This window comes from Apostichopus japonicus, chromosome 16 (assembly GCF_037975245.1).
Source record: "Apostichopus japonicus isolate 1M-3 chromosome 16, ASM3797524v1, whole genome shotgun sequence".
In the NCBI taxonomy this organism is placed as follows: Eukaryota; Metazoa; Echinodermata; class Holothuroidea; order Aspidochirotida; family Stichopodidae; genus Apostichopus; species Apostichopus japonicus.
The window spans coordinates 18015067-18041110 of NC_092576.1; the positions used below are offsets into that span (position 1 = coordinate 18015067).

Sequence of the window (26044 nt, forward strand, 5' to 3'; positions counted from 1 at the left end):
TGAAATTGTAAATATAAACAAAGAACAAGATAACCTGCAGATTGTGCGGAACATGTATTGATATCTTCAAAAAGGTATTGAAAATAAATCATTAATTTCCTAATGAAGTAATCATTTGGCTAGCATGATCTAATTAAAAACTTGTGATAAAATGGGCACATGAAACAGTAATTTTCTGTAGAGATGTAATGTAAAACCTTTGGCAAGATTATAGTTAAATGCTTTTTACCCAGTAAAGTGAGTATTGACATACCATGAAGTTATGTCAAATATGTTATCATGAACTGGTCAAGGTCCCTAAAAGTTTACCTTAACCTATGTTTTGAAAGAAAACTGCAGAGTTAACCTATTTTGAAATAAAACATTTTTCCTTTTACTTCTACCACAACAATTGCAAGTACTGATACGGTCATTGCAAATTGGGTTGCCATGCATATGTGCATATTATTGTACACCAATGTATACATTTGTTCACGGTATAATTTTACCCATTGCTGTAAGTTCATCGTTCAGGAGGTGACTGTAGGTAACAATTGCTACAATTAGTTCATTTTTACCATCTCCAATATCGAATGATGTCTTGTCTGACATGTTGTCAATAATTTTAAAACAGTGGCAATTTGTGAACACATTGTTGAAAGATGCTGCAATTCTCCTTATCAATTCAGTTTTGCAATGCTTTATTTCTCATACCTTTTTTCGATGACAGCTGGCTAAGCCTAGCTGCCTACACACTTAAGCAGTTCGGTACAAAGAAAAGTACAAAGGATTGATTTGGTTAAAGAATACACAATAATTAAAGATGAAAATGAAATATGATTGCCTAGTCACATGATAAGATGAATGATAACATTATAAATCCATGAATAGTTCAAACAGCCCGGTTCACACTTTTCATGCTTCTCTGAAAAATGAAGTGCTATGGTGTTTCATATGTAAATAATTTGAAAATACCTTTACACTCTCCAATTTAGGACCAAGGCTTGTGTCAAAGAACAAAGTTTTTTTTTTATGAAAATGTAGGATGGGAGAACAAATCCATGCAAGGTGATTAATGACTTCTAAGCCATGTTAGTTACAGCAAGTTCAATCACACACTAAAACTTTTCAGGCAGTTGCTACAGAAAAAGAGTAAAATAAAAAGGAAAGATTTGGTAAAGACTACAAAGTAATTAAAGATAAAGATGAAAGGGGCATAAAAAAAGTGAGCACAAATGATGGTCCTCTTATAGTAATTATGGGAAACACACATGTCAATATGACATCTAGACAAGTTGAATAACAATTTGACTTTGTAAAATAACACATCCAAAGTTGTTTAGGCTTTGTCTGTCATCGACTTCAACCTATCAGCATATTTTCTCTTTCTTTTCTCCCTCTCATTCATGACTTTAGTCCGAACAGTGCGCCAAGTATATGTCTGGGTGAGGTTTGCACATTTCAAGAAATCTTCAACTTCAGCTTTATCTGTTGGACAAAAGATCATTAGATAAGAAAGTACAATTCAGACAGAAAAGAGGGTTTTCAAATTTATTAAAATACATTTCATGATATCTTCTTCTAAAATGTGGTTTCAATATATACATGTTTTCTATTTAATAAATCCACAATATGTATGTCACACGTCCAATTGCTTCTCTTCTTATGCTTGTGAGTAGCAGTTTACCTATGTGAAGTGCCAACTAACAGTAAGCAGTACTAATGTGATGTGATATATAGACTTGCTAAAACCATCAGTTTTTTACCCAAGTTGTTCCTTGAAAGAACCTTTATCATTTCATGGTTTGAAATATGTTTAAAACACAAAGGTAATTTAGACACAATGTTTACACCAGGCACTACCTAACACTATATTACTTACTTGGAATGGTCTTGCATACTTTCTCAGTTATTATTTCATGAAAGTGCTCCTTTACTAAGTCTTCGTCACTTTTCGCCCATTTAGTGTACGTTCGACCTGAAAAAAAAAACATCTTTCAAATAAACAAGCCAATTAAGCCTTGATTTTGGCGAAAGCATACAATGGTGATAGCGTGTGCGTATTTGGCCTGCATGCCTCTTAACATGCTAACTCAAAATTGATGAACTATAAATTGGTATATACATTGACTTTGGTGAGTAGAAGAAAGTTAATGTGTTTTAAGTGGTCAAATGTCACTTGAGGTGCAAGTCAAAACACTTTGTCAACATAAAGGAAAAATTGGATGGACTTCAGACTTGTATGTCCCTTGCCATTGATGAGTAAAACAACCATAATTTGTCTTTCACGGAGATTGTGTTTGAAGTCTGGCACCTTGTAAAATTCATGAATTTGAGGTTTGATAAACTTCCAGCCACATGGTTTCTAGACTGCTGGCATAAAATTACTTAGCCAATTGGCTTTCAAATTACTTTTTTGTATCAGCATAATTTATCCTGTTACAAAGATATCGGACAATCATCATTATCATCACCATAAAAGACAATATGTACTCACTTTTTTTGGTCTTTGCCTCTGAGTCTTGGGAATGGGATATTTTGAAAAGCCTTCTTTTTTTCCCTTCATGAAACAAAAAGAAAAGCTTCCTTAATAATTTGTTAGTGATGTAAGTTCTTGTTCATGAATCATAAATACTGTACATATTACAAAATGGAATTACAGCAAACTTAACAGCGCTAACACCTTCACAAGCTCTCATCAAGACAGATTGATGAACAACCTCTATGGTATCCCTTTGCAGAACGTTGTTTCTTTATGCTAGACCAGGCTGTAGAGGTGATGTTACATAACATAACAATCAATATTACTGCAAAGTGTTCAGAACTAAAATCATGCTGTGACAGCAACAAAACTGATGTTACATCATTCCAATACAATTGAATACAAACATTTGTTTCACAATTTGTCGCAGTGTATTGAGATAGATTCTATAGCATGTCTCTTATGTATACCTGAAAATTGAATACAAACATATTTGTCAAGATGTGTCACAGTGTACTCAGATAGATTCTATAGCATGTCTTCTATGTATACCTGAAAATTGAATACAAACATATTTGTCAAGATGTGTCACAGTGTACTCAGAGAGATTCTATAGCATGTCTTCTATGTATACCTGACAATTGAAAACAAACATTTGTTTCACATTGTGTCATAGTGTACAGTGGCCAAATGTTGGCTATATTGAACTTACAAATAGGTTCTACAGTATGTCTTCTAAGTATACCTCACAATTGAACACTAACATATGTTTCACAATTTGTCGCAGTGTATTGAGATAGATTCTATAGCATGTCTCCTATGTATACCTGAAAATTGAATACAAACACATTTGTCAAGATGTGTCACAGTGTACTGAGATAGATTCTATAGCATGTCTTCTATGTATACCTGACAATTGAAAACAAACATTTGTTTCACATTGTGTCATAGTGTACAGTGGCCAAATGTTGACTAAACTGAACTTACAAATAGGTTCTACAGCATGTCTTCTAAGTATACCTCACAATTGAATACTAACATATGTTTCACAATTAGTCGCAGTGTATTGAGATAGATTCTATAGCATGTCTCCTATGTATACCTGAAAATTGAATACAAACATATTTATCAAGATGTGTCACAGTGTAAAGAGCACTTCCAGAGAATGAAATATCACTTAGGTATACTGATAACCAAAATGAATGATAAGTTGATTGTATTTGATATCCCCAAGTTTTCAGCCACATTCCATCTATAATATCCTTTATACATGGAGATGTTAAATGGCCATCGTAATGTTACAGATTAAAAATCCAATTTACCTAAGAACTATTTGGGTAAAAAACACACTTACTTCACTGGGCCCCGATTCTGCTGATATATCTGTATCAATTTCGTCATGGCTAGCATCCTGCAATGTTAAATGGAAAGTATTAACTTGATAGCATGTCTCCTATGTATACCTGAAAATTGAATACAAACAAGCACTTTGCCGCAGTGTATGGAGATAGATTCTATAGCATGTCTCCTATGTATACCTGAAAATTGGGTACTAACATATGTTTCATGATGTGTCGCAGTGTATTGGGATAGATTCTATAGCTTGTCTCCTATGTATACCTGAAAATTGAATACAAACATATTTGTCATGATGTGTACTGAGATAGATTCTATAGCATGTCTCTTATGTATACCTGAAAATTGAATACAAACATATTTGTCAAGATGTGTCACAGTGTACTCAGATAGATTCTATAGCATGTCTTCTATGTATACCTGACAATTGAAAACAAACATTTTCTTCACATTGTGTCATAGTGTACAGTGGCCAAATGTTGGCTATATTGAACTTACAAATAATTCTACAGTATGTCTTCTAAGTATACCTCACAATTAAATACAATCATATGTTTCACAATTTGTCGCAGTGTATTGAGATAGATTCTATAGCATGTCTCTTAATGTATACCTGAAAATTGAATACAAACATATTTGTCAAGATGTGTCACAGTGTACTCAGATAGATTCTATAGCATGTCTTCTATGTATACCTGACAATTGAAAACAAACATTTATTTCACATTGTGTCATAGTGTACAGTGGCCAAATGTTGGCTATACTGAACTTACAAACAGGTTCTACAGTATGTCTTCTAAGTATACCTCACAATTGAACACTAACATATGTTTCACAATTTGTCGCAGTGTATTGAGATAGATTCTATAGCATGTCTCCTATGTATACCTGAAAATTTAATACAAACATATTTGTCAAGATGTGTCACAGTGTACTCAGATAGATTCTATAGCATGTCTTCTATGTATACCTGACAATTGAAAACAAACATTTTTTTCACATTGTGTCATAGTGTACAGTGGCCAAATGTTGGCTATATTGAACTTACAAATAGGTTCTACAGTATGTCTTCTAAGTATACCTCACAATTGAATACTAACATATGTTTCACAATTTGTCGCAGTGTATTGAGATAGATTCTATAGCATGTCTCCTATGTATACCTGAAAATTGAATACAAACATATTTGTCAAGATGTGTCACAGTGTACTGAGATAGATTCTATAGCATGTCTTCTATGTATACCTGACAATTGAAAACAAGCATTTGTTTCACATTGTGTCATAGTGTACAGTGGCCAAATGTTGGCTATATTGAACTTACAAATATTCCACTAAAAGTCAGTTTGACCAACAGTTATCTCCATCTTTTCTTATCAAAGATTTTGGGTTCATATTTTTTTTTTATCTCAGTAGGCTAACAACCAACATGGATTTTTTTTAAATCAGTTTGTCACCAAAGTATATCTGACACAAATACTGTGCATGATACCTGTGTTTCACAATGTGTCAAAGTATACAGTACCCAACTGATGACTACATTGAACAAACGAGTAATCCATCTCGAGTCAGCTTGACACTCAATATTATCCACTAAATATAGCCTACAAAGGGTAAAGAGCACTTCCAGAGAATGAAATATCACTTAGGTATACTGATAACCAAAATGAATGATAAGTTGATTGTATTTGATATCCCCAAGTTTTCAGCCACATTCCATCTATAATATCCTTTATACATGGAGATGTTAAATGGCCATCGTAATGTTACAGATTAAAAATCCAATTTACCTAAGAACTATTTGGGTAAAAAACACACTTACTTCACTGGGCCCCGATTCTGCTGATATATCTGTATCAATTTCGTCATGGCTAGCATCCTGCAATGTTAAATGGAAAGTATTAACTTGATAGCATGTCTCCTATGTATACCTGAAAATTGAATACAAACAAGCACTTTGCCGCAGTGTATGGAGATAGATTCTATAGCATGTCTCCTATGTATACCTGAAAATTGGGTACTAACATATGTTTCATGATGTGTCGCAGTGTATTGGGATAGATTCTATAGCTTGTCTCCTATGTATACCTGAAAATTGAATACAAACATATTTGTCATGATGTGTACTGAGATAGATTCTATAGCATGTCTTCTATGTATACCTGACAATTGAAAACAAGCATTTGTTTCACATTGTGTCATAGTGTGCAGTGGCCAACTGTTGGCAATATTGAACTTACAAATATTCCACTAAAAGTCAGTTTGACCAACAGTTATCTCCATCTTTTCTTATCAAAGATTTTGGGTTCATATTGTTTGTTTTTTTTAATTCAGAAGGCTAACAACCAACATGGATTTTTTTTAAATCAGTTTGTCACCAAAGTATATCTGACACAAATACTGTGCATGATACCTGTGTTTCACAATGTGTCAAAGTATACAGTACCCAACTGATGACTACATTGAACAAACGAGTAATCCATCTCGAGTCAGCTTGACACTCAATATTATCCACTAAATATAGCCTACAAAGGGTAAAGAGCACTTCCAGAGAATGAAATATCACTTAGGTATACTGATAACCAAAATGAATGATAAGTTGATTGTATTTGATATCCCCAAGTTTTCAGCCACATTCCATCTATAATATCCTTTATACATGGAGATGTTAAAAGGCCATCGTAATGTTACAGATAAAATTCCAATTTACCTAAGAACTATTTGGGTAAAAAACACACTTACTTCACTGGGCCCCGATTCTGCTAATATATCTGTATCAATTTCGTCATGGCTAGCATCCTGCAATGTTAAATGGAAAGTATTAACTTGATAGCATGTCTCCTAGGCATACATGGTTATTAAAATACATATTCTCTACAGTGTAGAGTGTGTACTGTTCCAGATGTTGACTATGTTGAACTGACAGTGTTACAACAAAGTTCTGTTTTATACCAGATAGCCTACCACGAAGATGCCTACCACAAAGAGTGATTTTTGAGGATTTGTGTTTGTTTTTTATCTTAGTAGGCCAACAACCATGAATTGAATTGATTCTAATATTTTTTGTTTTGAAATATATAATAGTGTAAATGATGCCTACTAGAAGGAGTGTTATTTAGAAAGAATGTATTGTTAAGTAAGTATAGGCTGACAGCCAAAATGGAAATGATTCTACGGCATGTCTCCTAAGTATACCTAGTAATTGAAAACAGATTACAGTGTGTCATGTATACTGTTCCCAGATGTTGACTATGTTAAGCTAACTGGTCATATTACAAATTTCAGTTTTACACCAGATGTTAACATTAATGATGCCTTCTGTAAAGAGTGAATAATTAAGAAAGAATTTATTTTCAGCTAGGAAAGTTGACAACCAAAGTGAAATAGGTTCTACAGTGTGTCTTCTAAGTATACCTTACAATTGAATACAAACATATGTTTCACAATTTGTCACAGTGTATTGAGATAGATTCTATTGTATGTCTCCTATGTATACCTGAAAAATGGGTACTAACATATGTTTCATGATGTGTCGCAGTGTATTGGGATAGATTCTATAGCATGTCTTCTATGTATACCTGAAAATTGAATACAAACATGTTTCACAATTTGTCGCAGTGTATGGTGATAGATTCTATAGCATGTCTCCTATGTATACCTGAAAATTGGGTACTACCATACATATGTTTCATGATGTGTCGCAGTGTATTGGGATAGATTCTATAGCATGTCTCCTATGTATACCTGAAAATTGAATACGAACATATTTGTCATGATGTGTACTGAGATAGATTCTATAGCATGTCTCCTATGTATACCTGAAAATTGAAAACAAACATATTTGTCATGATGTGTACTGAGATAGATTCTATAGCATGTCTCCTATGTATACCTGAAAATTGGGTACTACCATACATATGTTTCATGATGTGTCGCAGTGTATTGGGATAGATTCTATAGCATGTCTCCTATGTATACCTGAAAATTGAATACAAACATATTTGTCATGTGTACTGAGATAGATTCTATAGCATGTCTCCTATGTATACCTGAAAATTGAATACAAACATATTTGTCATGATGTGTACTGAGATAGATTCTATAGCATGTCTTCTATGTATACCTGACAATTGAAAACAAGCATTTGTTTCACATTGTGTCATAGTGTGCAGTGGCCAACTGTTGGCAATATTGAACTCACAAATATTCCACTAAAAGTCAGTTTGACCAACAGTTATCTCCATCTTTTCTTTTCAAAGATTTTGGGTTCATATTTTTTTTTTATCTCAGTAGGCTAACAACCAACATGGATTTTTTTTTAAATCAGTTTGTCACCAAAGTATATCTGACACAAATACTGTGCATGATACCTGTGTTTCACAATGTGTCAAAGTATACAGTACCCAACTGATGACTACATTGAACAAACGAGTAATCCATCTCGAGTCAGCTTGACACTCAATATTATCCACTAAATATAGCCTACAAAGGGTAAAGAGCACTTCCAGAGAATGAAATATCACTTAGGTATACTGATAACCAAAATGAATGATAAGTTGATTGTATTTGATATCCCCAAGTTTTCAGCCACATTCCATCTATAATATCCTTTATACATGGAGATGTTAAATGGCCATCGTAATGTTACAGATTAAAAATCCAATTTACCTAAGAACTATTTGGGTAAAAAACACACTTACTTCACTGGGCCCCGATTCTGCTGATATATCTGTATCAATTTCGTCATGGCTAGCATCCTGCAATGTTAAATGGAAAGTATTAACTTGATAGCATGTCTCCTATGTATACCTGAAAATTGAATACAAACATGCACTTTGCCGCAGTGTATGGAGATAGATTCTATAGCATGTCTCCTATGTATACCTGAAAATTGGGTACTAACATATGTTTCATGATGTGTCGCAGTGTATTGGGATAGATTCTATAGCATGTCTCCTATGTATACCTGAAAATTGAATACAAACATATTTGTCATGATGTGTACTGAGATAGATTCTATAGCATGTCTTCTATGTATACCTGACAATTGAAAACAAGCATTTGTTTCACATTGTGTCATAGTGTGCAGTGGCCAACTGTTGGCAATATTGAACTTACAAATATTCCACTAAAAGTCAGTTTGACCAACAGTTATCTCCATCTTTTCTTATCAAAGATTTTGGGTTCATATTTTTTTTTAATTCAGAAGGCTAACAACCAACATGGATTTTTTTTTAAATCAGTTTGTCACCAAAGTATATCTGACACAAATACTGTGCATGATACCTGTGTTTCACAATGTGTCAAAGTATACAGTACCCAACTGATGACTACATTGAACAAACGAGTAATCCATCTCGAGTCAGCTTGACACTCAATATTATCCACTAAATATAGCCTACAAAGGGTAAAGAGCACTTCCAGAGAATGAAATATCACTTAGGTATACTGATAACCAAAATGAATGATAAGTTGATTGTATTTGATATCCCCAAGTTTTCAGCCACATTCCATCTATAATATCCTTTATACATGGAGATGTTAAAAGGCCATCGTAATGTTACAGATAAAATTCCAATTTACCTAAGAACTATTTGGGTAAAAAACACACTTACTTCACTGGGCCCCGATTCTGCTAATATATCTGTATCAATTTCGTCATGGCTAGCATCCTGCAATGTTAAATGGAAAGTATTAACTTGATAGCATGTCTCCTAGGCATACATGGTTATTAAAATACATATTCTCTACAGTGTAGAGTGTGTACTGTTCCAGATGTTGACTATGTTGAACTGACAGTGTTACAACAAAGTTCTGTTTTATACCAGATAGCCTACCACGAAGATGCCTACCACAAAGAGTGATTTTTGAGGATTTGTGTTTGTTTTTTATCTTAGTAGGCCAACAACCATGAATTGAATTGATTCTAATATTTTTTGTTTTGAAATATATAATAGTGTAAATGATGCCTACTAGAAGGAGTGTTATTTAGAAAGAATGTATTGTTAAGTAAGTATAGGCTGACAGCCAAAATGGAAATGATTCTACGGCATGTCTCCTAAGTATACCTAGTAATTGAAAACAGATTACAGTGTGTCATGTATACTGTTCCCAGATGTTGACTATGTTAAGCTAACTGGTCATATTACAAATTTCAGTTTTACACCAGATGTTAACATTAATGATGCCTTCTGTAAAGAGTGAATAATTAAGAAAGAATTTATTTTCAGCTAGGAAAGTTGACAACCAAAGTGAAATAGGTTCTACAGTGTGTCTTCTAAGTATACCTTACAATTGAATACAAACATATGTTTCACAATTTGTCACAGTGTATTGAGATAGATTCTATTGTATGTCTCCTATGTATACCTGAAAAATGGGTACTAACATATGTTTCATGATGTGTCGCAGTGTATTGGGATAGATTCTATAGCATGTCTTCTATGTATACCTGAAAATTGAATACAAACATGTTTCACAATTTGTCGCAGTGTATGGAGATAGATTCTATAGCATGTCTCCTATGTATACCTGAAAATTGGGTACTACCATACATATGTTTCATGATGTGTCGCAGTGTATTGGGATAGATTCTATAGCATGTCTCCTATGTATACCTGAAAATTGAATACGAACATATTTGTCATGATGTGTACTGAGATAGATTCAATAGCATGTCTCCTATGTATACCTGAAAATTGAATACAAACATATTTGTCATGATGTGTACTGAGATAGATTCTATAGCATGTCTCCTATGTATACCTAAAAATTGGGTACTACCATACATATGTTTCATGATGTGTCGCAGTGTATTGGGATAGATTCTATAGCATGTCTCCTATGTATACCTGAAAATTGAATACAAACATATTTGTCATGTGTACTGAGATAGATTCTATAGCATGTCTCCTATGTATACCTGAAAATTGAATACAAACATATTTGTCATGATGTGTACTGAGATAGATTCTATAGCATGTCTTCTATGTATACCTGACAATTGAAAACAAGCATTTGTTTCACATTGTGTCATAGTGTGCAGTGGCCAACTGTTGGCAATATTGAACTCACAAATAATCCACTAAAAGTCAGTTTGACCAACAGTTATCTCCATCTTTTCTTTTCAAAGATTTTGGGTTCATATTTTTTTTTTATCTCAGTAGGCTAACAACCAACATGGATTTTTTTTTAAATCAGTTTGTCACCAAAGTATATCTGACACAAATACTGTGCATGATACCTGTGTTTCACAATGTGTCAAAGTATACAGTACCCAACTGATGACTACATTGAACAAACGAGTAATCCATCTCGAGTCAGCTTGACACTCAATATTATCCACTAAATATAGCCTACAAAGGGTAAAGAGCACTTCCAGAGAATGAAATATCACTTAGGTATACTGATAACCAAAATGAATGATAAGTTGATTGTATTTGATATCCCCAAGTTTTCAGCCAAATTCCATCTATAATATCCTTTATACATGGAGAGGTTAAAAGGCCATCGTAATGTTACAGATAAAATTCCAATTTACCTAAGAACTATTTGGGTAAAAAACACACTTACTTCACTGGGCCCCGATTCTGCTGATATATCTGTATCAATTTCGTCATGGCTAGCATCCTGCAATGTTAAATGGAAAGTATTAACTTGATAGCATGTCTCCTATGTATACCTGAAAATTGAATACAAACATGCACTTTGCCGCAGTGTATGGAGATAGATTCTATAGCATGTCTCCTATGTATACCTGAAAATTGGGTACTAACATATGTTTCATGATGTGTCGCAGTGTATTGGGATAGATTATATAGCATGTCTCCTATGTATACCTGAAAATTGAATACAAACATATTTGTCATGATGTGTACTGAGATAGATTCTAGAGCATGTCTCCTATGTATACCTGACAATTGAAAACAAACATTTGTTTCACATTGTGTCATAGTGTACAGTGGCCAAATGTTGGCTATATTGAACTTACAAATATTCCACTAAAAGTCAGTTTGACCAACAGTTATCTCCATCGTTTCTTATCAAAGATTTTGGGTTCATATTTTTTTTTTATCTCAGTAGGCTAACAACCAACATGGATTTTTTTTTAAATCAGTTTGTCACCAAAGTATATCTGACACAAATACTGTGCATGATACCTGTGTTTCACAATGTGTCAAAGTATACAGTACCCAACTGATGACTACATTGAACAAACGAGTAATCCATCTCGAGTCAGCTTGACACTCAATATTATCCACTAAATATAGCCTACAAAGGGTAAAGAGCACTTCCAGAGAATGAAATATCACTTAGGTATACTGATAACCAAAATGAATGATAAGTTGATTGTATTTGATATCCCCAAGTTTTCAGCCACATTCCATCTATAATATCCTTTATACATGGAGAGGTTAAAAGGCCATCGTAATGTTACAGATAAAATTCCAATGTACCTAAGAACTATTTGGGTAAAAAACACACTTACTTCACTGGGCCCCGATTCTGCTGATATATCTGTATCAATTTCGTCATGGCTAGCATCCTGCAATGTTAAATGGAAAGTATTAACTTGATAGCATGTCTCCTATGTATACCTGAAAATTGAATACAAACATGCACTTTGCCGCAGTGTATGGAGATAGATTCTATAGCATGTCTCCTATGTATACCTGAAAATTGGGTACTAACATATGTTTCATGATGTGTCGCAGTGTATTGGGATAGATTCTATAGCATGTCTCCTATGTATACCTGAAAATTGAATACAAACATATTTGTCATGATGTGTACTGAGATAGATTCTATAGCATGTCTCCTATGTATACCTGAAAATTGAATACAAACATATTTGTCATGATGTGTACTGAGATAGATTCTAGAGCATGTCTCCTATGTATACCTGATAATTGAAAACAAACATATGTTTCACATTGTGTCATAGTGTACAGTGGCCAAATGTTGGCTATATTGAACTTACAAATATTCCACTAAAAGTCAGTTTGACCAACAGTTATCTCCATCTTTTCTTATCAAAGATTTTGGGTTCATATTTTTTTTTTATCTCAGTAGGCTAACAACCAACATGGATTTTTTTTTAAATCAGTTTGTCACCAAAGTATATCTGACACAAATACTGTGCATGATACCTGTGTTTCACAATGTGTCAAAGTATACAGTACCCAACTGATGACTACATTGAACAAACGAGTAATCCATCTCGAGTCAGCTTGACACTCAATATTATCCACTAAATATAGCCTACAAAGGGTAAAGAGCACTTCCAGAGAATGAAATATCACTTAGGTATACTGATAACCAAAATGAATGATAAGTTGATTGTATTTGATATCCCCAAGTTTTCAGCCACATTCCATCTATAATATCCTTTATACATGGAGAGGTTAAAAGGCCATCGTAATGTTACAGATAAAATTCCAATTTACCTAAGAACTATTTGGGTAAAAAACACACTTACTTCACTGGGCCCCGATTCTGCTGATATATCTGTATCAATTTCGTCATGGCTAGCATCCTGCAATGTTAAATGGAAAGTATTAACTTGATAGCATGTCTCCTATGTATACCTGAAAATTGAATAAAACATGCACTTTGCCGCAGTGTATGGAGATAGATTCTATAGCATGTCTCCTATGTATACCTGAAAATTGGGTACTAACATATGTTTCATGATGTGTCGCAGTGTATTGGGATAGATTCTATAGCATGTCTCCTATGTATACCTGAAAATTGAATACAAACATATTTGTCATGATGTGTACTGAGATAGATTCTATAGCATGTCTCCTATGTATACCTGAAAATTGAATACAAACATATTTGTCATGATGCGTACTGAGATAGATTCTATAGCATGTCTTCTATGTATACCTGACAATTGAAAACAAGCATTTGTTTCACATTGTGTCATAGTGTGCAGTGGCCAACTGTTGGCAATATTGAACTTACAAATATTCCACTAAAAGTCAGTTTGACCAACAGTTATCTCCATCTTTTCTTATCAAAGATTTTGGGTTCATATTTTTTTTTTATCTCAGTAGGCTAACAACCAACATGGATTTTTTTTTAAATCAGTTTGTCACCAAAGTATATCTGACACAAATACTGTGCATGATACCTGTGTTTCACAATGTGTCAAAGTATACAGTACCCAACTGATGACTACATTGAACAAACGAGTAATCCATCTCGAGTCAGCTTGACACTCAATATTATCCACTAAATATAGCCTACAAAGGGTAAAGACCCAGACGAATTTAAGGCAGGAAAACCCTGGAATTCCCTGGAATATAAGCCAGGAAAAGCCTGGATTTAACCCAGGGAAATCCAGGGAAATTCCTGGGTTTGAAAATGGTAATTCGGACAGGAAAAGCCCGGTAAAGCCTGGTTTATATAACTCATTTAGAGCCAGGTAAAGGCCGGACAAGCCTGGATGGTTAACCCAGGTTTACCCCGGAAAAGCCAGGTCTCTATTGTGTGAGTGAAGAGCCAGGTAAAGGCCGGACAAGCCTGGATGGTTAACCCAGGTTTACCCCGGAAAAGCCAGGTCTCTAGTGTGTGAGTGAAGAGCCAGGAAAAACCAGGAAAAGCCTGGTATGCACACCCAGGATTACCCAGGAAAAGCCAGGTCCCTGTTTATATCAGTGAGGAGCCAGGAAAAGCCAGGTATACATACCCAGGATTACCCCGGAAAAGCCAGGTGTCCATGCTTACCCTATATAAATTATCTTGCTGGCTAGTTGGCAGTTACTTTTAGCTTATAGGAGGTTTAAGTGTGTTTGTGGTATAGGAAATTTTCATAACTTAAAATCATGAATTATATGTAAGGGTGTTAGCCACTGAAAATAAATGTTTGTTCTTGATCAGAGAACTCTGGGTTTGGTGTGATGACCAAACACAGAACAAGACACATAAAAATGGAACACTCAACTGGATTGGATCAAAATAAATTATAATTATGAATAACAAACAATATACAGCTGATCTGGGCCCAGTCAAAGAATTAAATCAAATGACTTAGAGTCGTGAGGTGCACCCAAATGTTAAAGTAAATACACTTAATTTATAAATCTGTTCTGGTGAGTTGCAGCGTGCTGGTGACATCAGGTACAGATCTTCCACGACATCAGTATAGTTGAACAGATTAAATTGTATGATAAATTTCCGATCCCAACAAAATAGTATCCTTTAATTAATAAGCAATAGTGTCCCAGGGTATCCTTTCAGTAAAATACTGTCAGTTAACCAAATGGTGTCCTGGAATATCCTTTATGGTAAAATAATATCCTCTAAGTAAATAATATCCTTTATAGTAAATAATTATAGTAAAATGCATGCCAGACTGTCTGGTGAATATCACTCCTTCCATAAAATAATAAGGACTACATGTAACTTGATTTTGTAAATTAAGGTTTAAAACAAACTATCCAGCATTTAAAACTATATTTCTCCTCTTTTATAACTGTCTTGCTCCAATACTCATGGCCAACTGCCTAACTTCCTATACCCTCACAAAACTCCTTTGTTCCTATAATATATATGCACAGACCCCTTTTCCTGTGAGAGCTAATTTCCAGGAAGAACAACTTCCACGACATCAGTATAGTTGAACAGAATAAATTGTATGATAAATGTCCAATCCCAACAAAATAGTATCCTTTAATTAATAAGCAATAGTGTCCCAGGGTATCCTTGCAGTAAAATAATGTCAGTTTAAACAAATGGTGTCCCAAATATCCTTTACGGTAAAATAATATCCTCTAAGTAAGTAATATCCTTTATAGTAAATAATGTCCTTTATAGTAAAATGCGTGCCAGACTGTCAGGTGAATATCACTCCTTCCAAAAAATAATAAGGACTACAGTAACTTGATTTTGTAAATTAAGGTTTAAAACAAACTATCCAGCATTAAAACTATATTTCTCCTCTTTTGCAACTGTCTTGCTCCAATACTCATGGCCAACTGCCTAACTCCCTTATACCCTCACAAAACTCTTTTGTCCCTATAATATATATACACAGACCCCTTTTCCTGTGAGAGCTAATTTCCAGGAAGAACAAAGATAGTTGCTTAGCAACCCAGAAGAGAGAACTCTTAATCCCCCCCCAACCACAAAACAACTTACAAATATACTGTACAAATGTAAAGCCCTCTGTACAGTGAGCACTGCACTAATAAACAAGTAAAATTATGGTACAAAAGAAAACTTTATGTAAGAGCTGACCATCTTACAACTAGCTAATACTGGGTAAAAGGCAAGCTTGGCTTTTCCTGCCTAGCCAGGACAGCATTCCACTCTCGTTTCCTGCCTATTGTGGACTTGTGAGGCTGGGTGAAGCCAGGAAAAAGGCTGGGACTTTCAAAATCCTGGCTTTTCCTGCCTAGCCAGGACAGCATTGCCCTCGCTTTTCCTGCCTAGTGTGGACTTGTTAGGCTGGGTGAAGCCAGGAAAAGGCTGGACTTTCAAAGTCCTGGCTTTTCCTGCCTAGCCAGGACAGCATTGCCCTCGCTTTTCCTGCCTAGTGTGGACTTGTTAGGCTGGGTGAAGCCAGGAAAAGGCTGGACTTTCAAAGTCCTGGCTTTTCCTGGCTACCTGAGGCAGGAATAAAGCTTGGATATCCAGGGAAAACCGGGGTTTTCTTGACTCTTGCTTAAAAGCCAGGAATTATTTTCGTCTGGGGAGCACTTCCAGAGAATGAAATATCACTTAGGTATACTGATAACCAAAATGAATGATAAGTTGATTGTATTTGATATCCCCAAGTTTTCAGCCACATTCCATCTATAATATCCTTTATACATGGAGAGGTTAAAAGGCCATCGTAATGTTACAGATAAAATTCCAATTTACCTAAGAACTATTTGGGTAAAAAACACACTTACTTCACTGGGCCCCGATTCTGCTGATATATCTGTATCAATTTCGTCATGGCTAGCATCCTGCAATGTTAAATGGAAAGTATTAACTTGATAGCATGTCTCCTATGTATACCTGAAAATTGAATACAAACATGCACTTTGCCGCAGTGTATGGAGATAGATTCTATAGCATGTCTCCTATGTATACCTGAAAATTGGGTACTAACATATGTTTCATGATGTGTCGCAGTGTATTGGGATAGATTCTATAGCATGTCTCCTATGTATACCTGAAAATTGAATACAAACATATTTGTCATGATGTGTACTGAGATAGATTCTATAGCATGTCTTCTATGTATACCTGACAATTGAAAACAAGCATTTGTTTCACATTGTGTCATAGTGTGCAGTGGCCAACTGTTGGCAATATTGAACTTACAAATATTCCACTAAAAGTCAGTTTGACCAACAGTTATCTCCATCTTTTCTTATCAAAGATTTTGGGTTCATATTTTTTTTTTATCTCAGTAGGCTAACAACCAACATGGATTTTTTTTTTAAATCAGTTTGTCACCAAAGTATATCTGACACAAATACTGTGCATGATACCTGTGTTTCACAATGTGTCAAAGTATACAGTACCCAACTGATGACTACATTGAACAAACGAGTAATCCATCTCGAGTCAGCTTGACACTCAATATTATCCACTAAATATAGCCTACAAAGGGTAAAGAGCACTTCCAGAGAATGAAATATCACTTAGGTATACTGATAACCAAAACGAATGATAAGTTGATTGTATTTGATATCCCCAAGTTTTCAGCCACATTCCATCTATAATATCCTTTATACATGGAGAGGTTAAAAGGCCATCGTAATGTTACAGATAAAATTCCAATTTACCTAAGAACTATTTGGGTAAAAAACACACTTACTTCACTGGGCCCCGATTCTGCTGATATATCTGTATCAATTTCGTCATGGCTAGCATCCTGCAATGTTAAATGGAAAGTATTAACTTGATAGCATGTCTCCTATGTATACCTGAAAATTGAATACAAACATGCACTTTGCCGCAGTGTATGGAGATAGATTCTACAGCATGTCTCCTATGTATACCTGAAAATTGGGTACTAACATATGTTTCATGATGTGTCGCAGTGTATTGGGATAGATTCTATAGCATGTCTCCTATGTATACCTGAAAATTGAATAAACATATTTGTCATGATGTGTACTGAGATAGATTCTATAGCATGTCTTCTATGTATACCTGACAATTGAAAACAAGCATTTGTTTCACATTGTGTCATAGTGTGCAGTGGCCAACTGTTGGCAATATTGAACTTACAAATATTCCACTAAAAGTCAGTTTGACCAACAGTTATCTCCATCTTTTCTTTTCAAAGATTTTGGGTTCATATTTTTTTTTTATCTCAGTAGGCTAACAACCAACATGGATTTTTTTTTAAATCAGTTTGTCACCAAAGTATATCTGACACAAATACTGTGCATGATACCTGTGTTTCACAATGTGTCAAAGTATACAGTACCCAACTGATGACTACATTGAACAAACGAGTAATCCATCTCGAGTCAGCTTGACACTCAATATTATCCACTAAATATAGCCTACAAAGGGTAAAGAGCACTTCCAGAGAATGAAATATCACTTAGGTATACTGATAACCAAAATGAATGATAAGTTGATTGTATTTGATATCCCCAAGTTTTCAGCCACATTCCATCTATAATATCCTTTATACATGGAGAGGTTAAAAGGCCATCGTAATGTTACAGATAAAATTCCAATTTACCTAAGAACTATTTGGGTAAAAAACACACTTACTTCACTGGGCCCCGATTCTGCTGATATATCTGTATCAATTTCGTCATGGCTAGCATCCTGCAATGTTAAATGGAAAGTATTAACTTGATAGCATGTCTCCTATGTATACCTGAAAATTGAATACAAACATGCACTTTGCCGCAGTGTATGGAGATAGATTCTATAGCATGTCTCCTATGTATACCTGAAAATTGGGTACTAACATACATATGTTTCATGATGTGTCGCAGTGTATTGGGATAGATTCTATAGCATGCCTCCTATGTATACCTGAAAATTGAATACAATATGTTTCATGGTGTGTCACAGTGTACTGAGATAGATTCTAGAGCATGTCTCCTATGTATACCTGATAATTGAAAACAAACATATGTTTCACATTGTGTCATAGTGTACAGTGGCCAAATGTTGGCTATATTGAACTTACAAATATTCCACTAAAAGTCAGTTTGACCAACAGTTATCTCCATCTTTTCTTATCAAAGATTTTGGGTTCATATTGTTTGTTTTTTTTAATTCAGAAGGCTAACAACCAAAGAGGGTTTTTTTTAAATCAGTTTGTCACCAAAGTATATCTGACACAAATACTGTGCATGATACCTGTGTTTCACAATGTGTCAAAGTATACAGTACCCAACTGATGACTACATTGAACAAACTAGTAATCCATCTCGAGTCAGCTTGACACTCAATATTATCCTCTAAATATATGTTGGTTCAGTACTTTACATTTGATACAAAAAGTTTCTTCTACAACAGCTTCCCAAAATGTGTATGTGTCGCAATAGGTTAAGTTTTAACCGCGAATTACAGTACGATTCATTATTTGCATATTACACCAAAATTGGCACTTGGCGTCCAGATGGCAGGAAAATGTACCATCATGTTCAATGTGTTGTGTATGAACTTCAACAAGTTCAAATATCGATGATATAGTTATATTCTGTGACTAATGTCAGTGGGAATTATGTGTGTAAAAACTTGGGTTTTCCACGTGTTATATATATATAGAAATTTTACGTAAGCGGAGCGAATTTAGGGGCGGCTCGTTGATTGTGAGGAAGCACTTATCTAAGCATCAATATTTGTGAAAAATATCCTAAGGTTTTTCAGATATTCTCTTTGAATGTGCCCTTCATATATCTCTCTCTATCCGTCTATTCAAAGCTCAACATTTAGAATAATGCTGTTAGAGGAAAAATTATTGTCATAATCAAAATATCGCGATAATGTTTGAACTATTTATCGTGCCGGTAAAAAGCAAATACTGCCCAACCCTACTCTCAGGCACCTCCCCCCCCCCCCCCCCACCCGCACAATCTCCAGAACACAAAATATCAGAAACATTAAACAAAACAGAAATATTATTTAATTGTCCCACATTTCAGTTGTTACAGAGAAAACCAAATTAACATAACTTGAGCACAGCTTGAACACACTCACTAAGCGGAAGTATTACTTGTTGCACAGTGAGTGCAAATTTAAGCCCAGATGCTACATTATACAGTATGTTTAGATATAACCTACTAAACTGTTTATATTTTAACTGTTTGAACTTTTGTGTGACTTTAGGCCTTCCATCCTTCGAGTAGCAATTTAGCAGATAAGTTAATGTTGGTTTGGGGTCAATTCAAGTTAATATTTGCAATTCCAAAATGTTTTTTACCTTGTGAATGGAAATTTAGAATGCCAAACATATATTCTAAGCAACTTACAAATGGATTGAGAAAATCTAGTAAAATGTGTCATTAGCAATCAGAAAGACAATTAACATATGCTTTCATTTTTTTTAATGATAACTGATCCAAAAGATGAAAATCCTCTGGATGCATCTAGTCATAGCATGGCATCATGTTCATAGCAGCAATAGTAACAAATATGGAAATCATTTTTTGTAGAAATTTAGAGATTTATTTCCTATTTTAAAACACTCAGTGAATATGCATCCACATTGAAGAGAATGTTTTAATTCTTTTCCCAGTTGTGGCATGCAGATTGCCAATGCATTTAACAGCTCACAGTAGGTTGATTCTTTGACCCGGCATCTGTGAAGTTACTCCCAAATGGCTATAGGGTTTTGAAGTTGAATGTTTTGTTAATATTTTATTGAAAAATTCTCATGAGATTTTGGGCCCACAAGAAAAGTCTCATGTGAAAGAACTAGCCATTTGAACACTGTTGCATGCCTATACTTTGCATTATGCACTGTGAAAACTGCCTACAGTAAACCATCCAACAAGAGACCTTATATCTTAAGCTAGATCTAGTAATGGCAATCACACAATTTGCAGTAGGTGCGAAGCCAAACCACATATACAATGACTTCCTGTCTTCCTTAAAGCAGTGAGTAAGTCTGAGGAAAACTTTACAACTGTACCTTGACTAGCTGACAACTTTATGTAGGGAGGGTAACAGATTCAAGTTTTGCCCCATAATATTTTTTAAATCAGAGTTAAGATGTCCAGTGGCAACTGTGGACCATTTTCAGTGTCCTCATGAAGAACTTGAACACAATTGTAACGTGTGGTTAGCAGTGACTGCATTGCAATGTTGGGATTATTCTGACATTTTCATTGCAACCGACCTATTCATGCAACAACAGATCTTAGTCATCCTACCTTACATCCTAAGCTACTCAATAAACTATCACACAATGAAAATAAAGTGTGAAGCCAACCCACATTTATAAGGGTCTTCCTTTGTCAGTAAGCATCAGTTAGCATGCTAATAACTTTGCAATAGTAGCCTGACTAGCTGACATGGTGGGCATTTGAGAAACTTTATCGATGGGAAATTTCTGAGGGGAATATCACTATATTGTGTGAGTCACAGATTCCAAGGATTTTCCCATAATATTTTTTTTAAATCAGAACCAGATACCTACCTGTACATGCCAGTTCTAAAATTTTCATGGCAATCTTTCTATTTTTATTTATCTATTAAGGAGGGCAATGTTCTGCACAATTCTTTCACTAAAAACACAATGGGATAGGATAACAAGATACAACTCTATTCATAGTGTTTACTGTATGCTGAAATGCCATTGAAAATTTGATTCTGTCCCACAAGATTGTATAAATGCCCCATGTTAAATTACCAAGTATACATATAATTACAGTCTGTTCAACCAGCAATGATTACAAACTTAATGCTATCTTTCTGCACTTGGTACGTGTAATAGCTCCATAATGTGACTGTGGATGTGCTTGCCCCCTTTGTCTTATTTCCATGAAATCCTCATGCTTGATCACAGATGAAACCTGTTGCATCTCAAGATCTCATGTGTATATATCATATGTTGATCCTCCAAGGACCCTCTGAGTTCAAATGACTTAAATACTGTAGTTTCTATCATAAAAAAAGGAACTCAGAGAGTGCAGTTCAGGTACAATATTGTGGATCTGCACTACACCAACAATATTACAGTATCTCAGAAGAAATAAAGTTTATAGTCTACAATTATGTCTGCTGTACACACTTCTTTGAAACGTTAACTTCTGCCGCAGCACCCTAACATAACACTTACATACTTTCAGGCTAGTTTGTACCAAAATTACTCAATAAGTCTCCTTTGCACCTTGTGTGTTATGTTATCATGTTTAGTCTATCAATGATTTATTAATTAATAAAAGTTGGTCTATTTAAGCAATTTATTCCACTTCTTTATCATGTGACAAAAATAAAATAAAATGAGGCTTTCTAAAATTGTATGTGTTTAAAGGTAGTCTGTATAGGCCCCACCACGCTATAATTGCTAGAAGTTTTCAAAACTACTTTCCTTGAGGTCTTTATTTCCCAAATTTTTCTCAGACATACTAAATGAACACACAGGATGACTGAATGTCCCAGTGAGGTAAATTTCCTCCTGGGTGGCACTAAAAACAGTTTAAGAATGTTGACCAAAAGTGACCATATTTGAAAATCTGTCATACTTGGGGCCAATACAGCATACCTTTAGCAGCGTGATTCTGGTCCCAAATGATAGGGCAAGCATTTTGTACATCCAACCCAAGCTACATATGGCACAACCAGGGTTGGTTTTTATTCCCCCCAGGCTATACATTGCAACAAACAAAAAAGTTCAACATTTAGGCCTACTGGAGGCATGGGTGTGTGTAATTAGGGAAGTACAAGGCAGTGATGGTCTGCAAAAAAGGCATATACAGAATTTAAAGGGGGCCCATACAAAATTCTTGGCGACTACCTGTGTTAGATAGTGTAAAACCGCCTACCCCCCCCCCCCCCCCAATTTAGCTACTTTTATAGTAAATCATAATTCCTCTTCCAAACCAAATCTAGGCCTATCGTGAGAATCTGTAGTCTCGGAGCCAAATTATATCCAACTCCAGCCAGATTCTATCTTTCTCCATCCTCCTAGCGGAAAGTAACGTGTGCGGAGAATAATGATACCTGTGTGACTACATGTTTGAGTTAGAAGAGAGGGGTAAATCCTTCATAAAAATCTAATTAATTTTGTTTATTTTTGCTGAGTTTATATGAAAAAAATGTTTCAATTGCTATCTTCCTCCTGCTTGTATTTTGGCTAATAGTATCATGCTCTCATCGGCTATGTGAAAGCTGGATGAATTCAGTTATTTTAAGACCTCGTAGTATTGCCTCTCACATTTCGCCCCTAAAATCTTGGGTGGAAAACAACTTTTCAGGACTTAGCCTAGGCTCTAGCCTCCATTCCTGTATCATATATTTAATACATTGGCTTAATTTTTTTTAACTAAATGGGCAATTAGCAAAATTGTAAAACTTTAAAAAGTCCACTTTCGTATTATTATTTTTGGTATGATATTGGAACATGTTTTCAGCCTTATATACTTATTGTTAACAAAACAACCATTGAATTGCTTAAATGTTGGGTTGCCCTATAGGCCTGAACCCATACTGGAAAGTATACATGTTACGCTGAGTATCTTCGGCGTGCAATTATAACTTTACACAGCAATCTAATGGCCTGATTTTCCTAGAAAAACAAGCTGACGAGGTTAGGCATGGTGATACACATTATACTATATGAAATTTGGCTTAAATTCCAGACTACTTTGAAGTTTGAACACACACCTCCCAAAGAATAGGCTAGTGTAACCTTACTGTGAGTGTGTGTAGGCTAATGTTAGCATGGCCATTGGCTAACTGTATAACATAGGCTAGCCTAAAAAAAACAGTGAATGCGTAGGCTGAATTGCTAGGCTATACACTAGGCTAGTATTGGGAAGAAATCGCCGAGAAGTGCTGAGAATAATAACATAAATGTAGTCGAAATCATAGAACCATTTCGCATTTGAAGGTCTGCTGTATAGACCCCAAGTATAGCACGCTACCACAGAAAATTTTCTTGCGAATACCTAATCGATCTGCCTTGGTCGTAAAATGACCTCTCTTTTCCAATTAGTATGCAACGCCTGCCACATATTGTTTCTTGTACGAGGGTCTGTGTGAGTGTGTGTAGGCTAATGTTAGCATGGCCATTGGCTAACTGTATAACATAGGCTAGCCTAAAAAAACAGTGAATGCATAGGCTGAATGGCTAGGCTATACACTAGGCTAGTATTGGGAAGAAATCGCCGAGAAGTGTTGAGAATAATAACATAAATGTAGTCAAAATCATAGAACCATTTCGCATTTGAAGGTCTGCTGTATAGACCCCAAGTATAGCACGCTACCACAGAAAATTTTCTTGCGAATACCTAATCGATCTGCCTTGGTCGTAAAATGACCTCTCTTTTCCAATTAGTATGCAACGCCTGCCACATATTGTTTCTTGTACGAGGGTCTTAGTGTATACGCTGTATGATTAATCAACTACACTGTTGACATGTAAGGACATATTTCGTCACCGGCGTATTGTAGTAAATAAGGGTTTGAGAGTCTGGCCCAAAACTTTGTAAGAACAAATACAAACTTCGCAGTATGGGCCTGAACGTGATTTTAATGGCGTTAATGGGTTTTGGGAGTTGTTTAAGGAACGTTCTGTCTGTGGCTTATTTTCTGTAAATTAAAGGCCCTATAAGTTACCCAGTGCAAACGCTGCTATAGAAACCTACTCTAAACTACAGTAAAATCTCATCAAGCAAACTTCTTCAATTCAGTTCTACCCTCCTGAATCTTTTTCCATGTTCTCAATTCGCTCGCCTATTAAAGGTATGCTGTATTGACCCCAGATATGCCAGATTTTCAAAATATGGTCACCTTTGGTCAAAATTCTTAAACTGTTTTTATTACCACCCTGGATGAAATTTACCTCACTGGGACATTCAGTCATCTTTTGTGTTCATTTAGAATGAATGAGAACAATTGGAGAGTAAATACCTTCCGGAAAGTCCTTGAATTTGAAAACTTCTAGCAATTATAGCATGCTATAATTTGGGGCCTACACCCTAGGCCTATACAGACTACCTTCAATTTAAGTTAAGCCACTCTGCTCCTCAAAACCTAAGTTTAGCTACTCCTACGCCTGTGCTCTTTTCCCCAAAACGATCTGAATCTCCTTTTTGGAGAAAAAATACTGAATTTTCTTAAGCGGAGAGTAAATTCTCTTCATAGCCTAGGCCTATCCTAGGCGGAAAACGTTCGTGTTTTACTGAGGTCCAGCCTAGCTGTAGGCCTTCAGACGTTGAGTGAGGCCTATATGCTCAGCAGCTAAAACGTAGGCCTGTATCCTATGACCAACTCGGGAAGAGTTAAAAATACGGGCCGGTAATTTCGGCCTAAGCCTACTTACAGCCAGAGTGAAAAGGGTAGAAAAGATACTAGACAAATGTTTTTTCTTACCTTTAAAGCTTTCAAAAATGTTTCCAGTGGGCTTCTCAAAGTTACGGCCGCGTTTCCCGGCGTAGCGTACATATAAAGATTGTACATTTTTCCGAAGAAGTTGGTTGAGGGCGCCTGTCCACACGGCCATATGTCAAGACTCTCCAGAGTCAGACACATTCATTTTTATAGGGTATATTTTAGAAACAGTACGATATATCTTTTATTTTAACTTTTTTGAAGGACAATGCATTGGCAATGAATCAGGCAAGACTTAAGGAATATTAGCATGGCAATTTTGTAAACATATAATCCGGAATTCTCGCAAAATTTAGGAAAAACTAGATGTCTCCAATATAGGCTTACACATTACACTGTTGATATTACAGCTTAAATTTTATTGACTCTTCTTAACAATTAAGGACCCCACGAAGGGAAGTGGACCATTCCAACTTATCGGGAGTAGCGTTCTCTAATTGCAACCATACGATGGTTGTGTTAACATAAGCCTGGGCTACAGAACAGAGGCTTCAAACATAAAGGAGACAGTTATATGTCTCCTTAGAACGAATGGTTATTTTTGCAACACTGATATGTCCGCCCAATATACTTCTTGGTAAAATATATATATATATCTTTATATATATTATATTAAACAAGCTTGAAATTCTTACAGGTGTCGACCAACAGCTGCACAAGCACTTGTAATCCTGGGAGTAAGTGTAAAATT

General features: G+C 35.3%; 2 protein-coding genes and 1 long non-coding RNA gene across 5 annotated transcripts in view; 2 read left to right on the forward strand and 1 right to left on the reverse strand.

The window, feature by feature from the left end:
* The window catches only part of LOC139982715 (serine/threonine-protein kinase Nek3-like), a 48706-nt gene that overhangs the window by 13829 nt on the left and 8833 nt on the right, over positions 1 to 26044 (forward strand). For all 3 annotated transcript variants that reach the window (XM_071995788.1, XM_071995790.1, XM_071995789.1), the window contains exon 11: positions 25991 to 26030. In XM_071995788.1, the coding sequence (XP_071851889.1) occupies positions 25991 to 26030 (40 nt within the window). The remainder of the gene's footprint in view (positions 1 to 25990; positions 26031 to 26044) is intronic.
* On the reverse strand, positions 36 to 25934 carry LOC139982718 (uncharacterized). Its single transcript, XM_071995793.1, has 13 exons — positions 25336 to 25934; positions 18553 to 18609; positions 17639 to 17695; positions 16722 to 16778; positions 13295 to 13351; positions 11389 to 11445; positions 9432 to 9488; positions 8517 to 8573; positions 5639 to 5695; positions 3816 to 3872; positions 2477 to 2539; positions 1862 to 1957; positions 36 to 1467 (listed from the first exon to the last, which is right to left on the reverse strand). The coding sequence occupies exons 1-12, from the start codon at positions 25492 to 25494 to the stop codon at positions 1916 to 1918; spliced, it is 777 nt and encodes a 258-aa protein (XP_071851894.1). The 5' UTR covers positions 25495 to 25934; the 3' UTR covers positions 36 to 1467; positions 1862 to 1915.
* LOC139982725 (uncharacterized) lies at positions 14077 to 14488 on the forward strand. The gene is made up of 2 exons (XR_011798311.1): positions 14077 to 14248; positions 14330 to 14488. It is a non-coding gene; the product is annotated as an uncharacterized lncRNA (long non-coding RNA).

What these genes read in the sequence shown, in the direction of transcription:
- LOC139982718 (XM_071995793.1), bottom strand. Translation starts at nt 25,494, where the DNA reads ATGTGTCTGACTCTGGAGAGTCTTGACATATGGCCGTGTGGACAGGCG. An exon ending in CATTTTTGAAAGCTTTAAAG is followed by an intron (nt 18,610 to 25,335) that starts GTAAGAAAAAAC and finishes TTAACATTGCAG; the next exon opens with GATGCTAGCCATGACGAAAT. An exon ending in CAGAATCGGGGCCCAGTGAA is followed by an intron (nt 9,489 to 11,388) that starts GTAAGTGTGTTT and finishes TTAACATTGCAG; the next exon opens with GATGCTAGCCATGACGAAAT.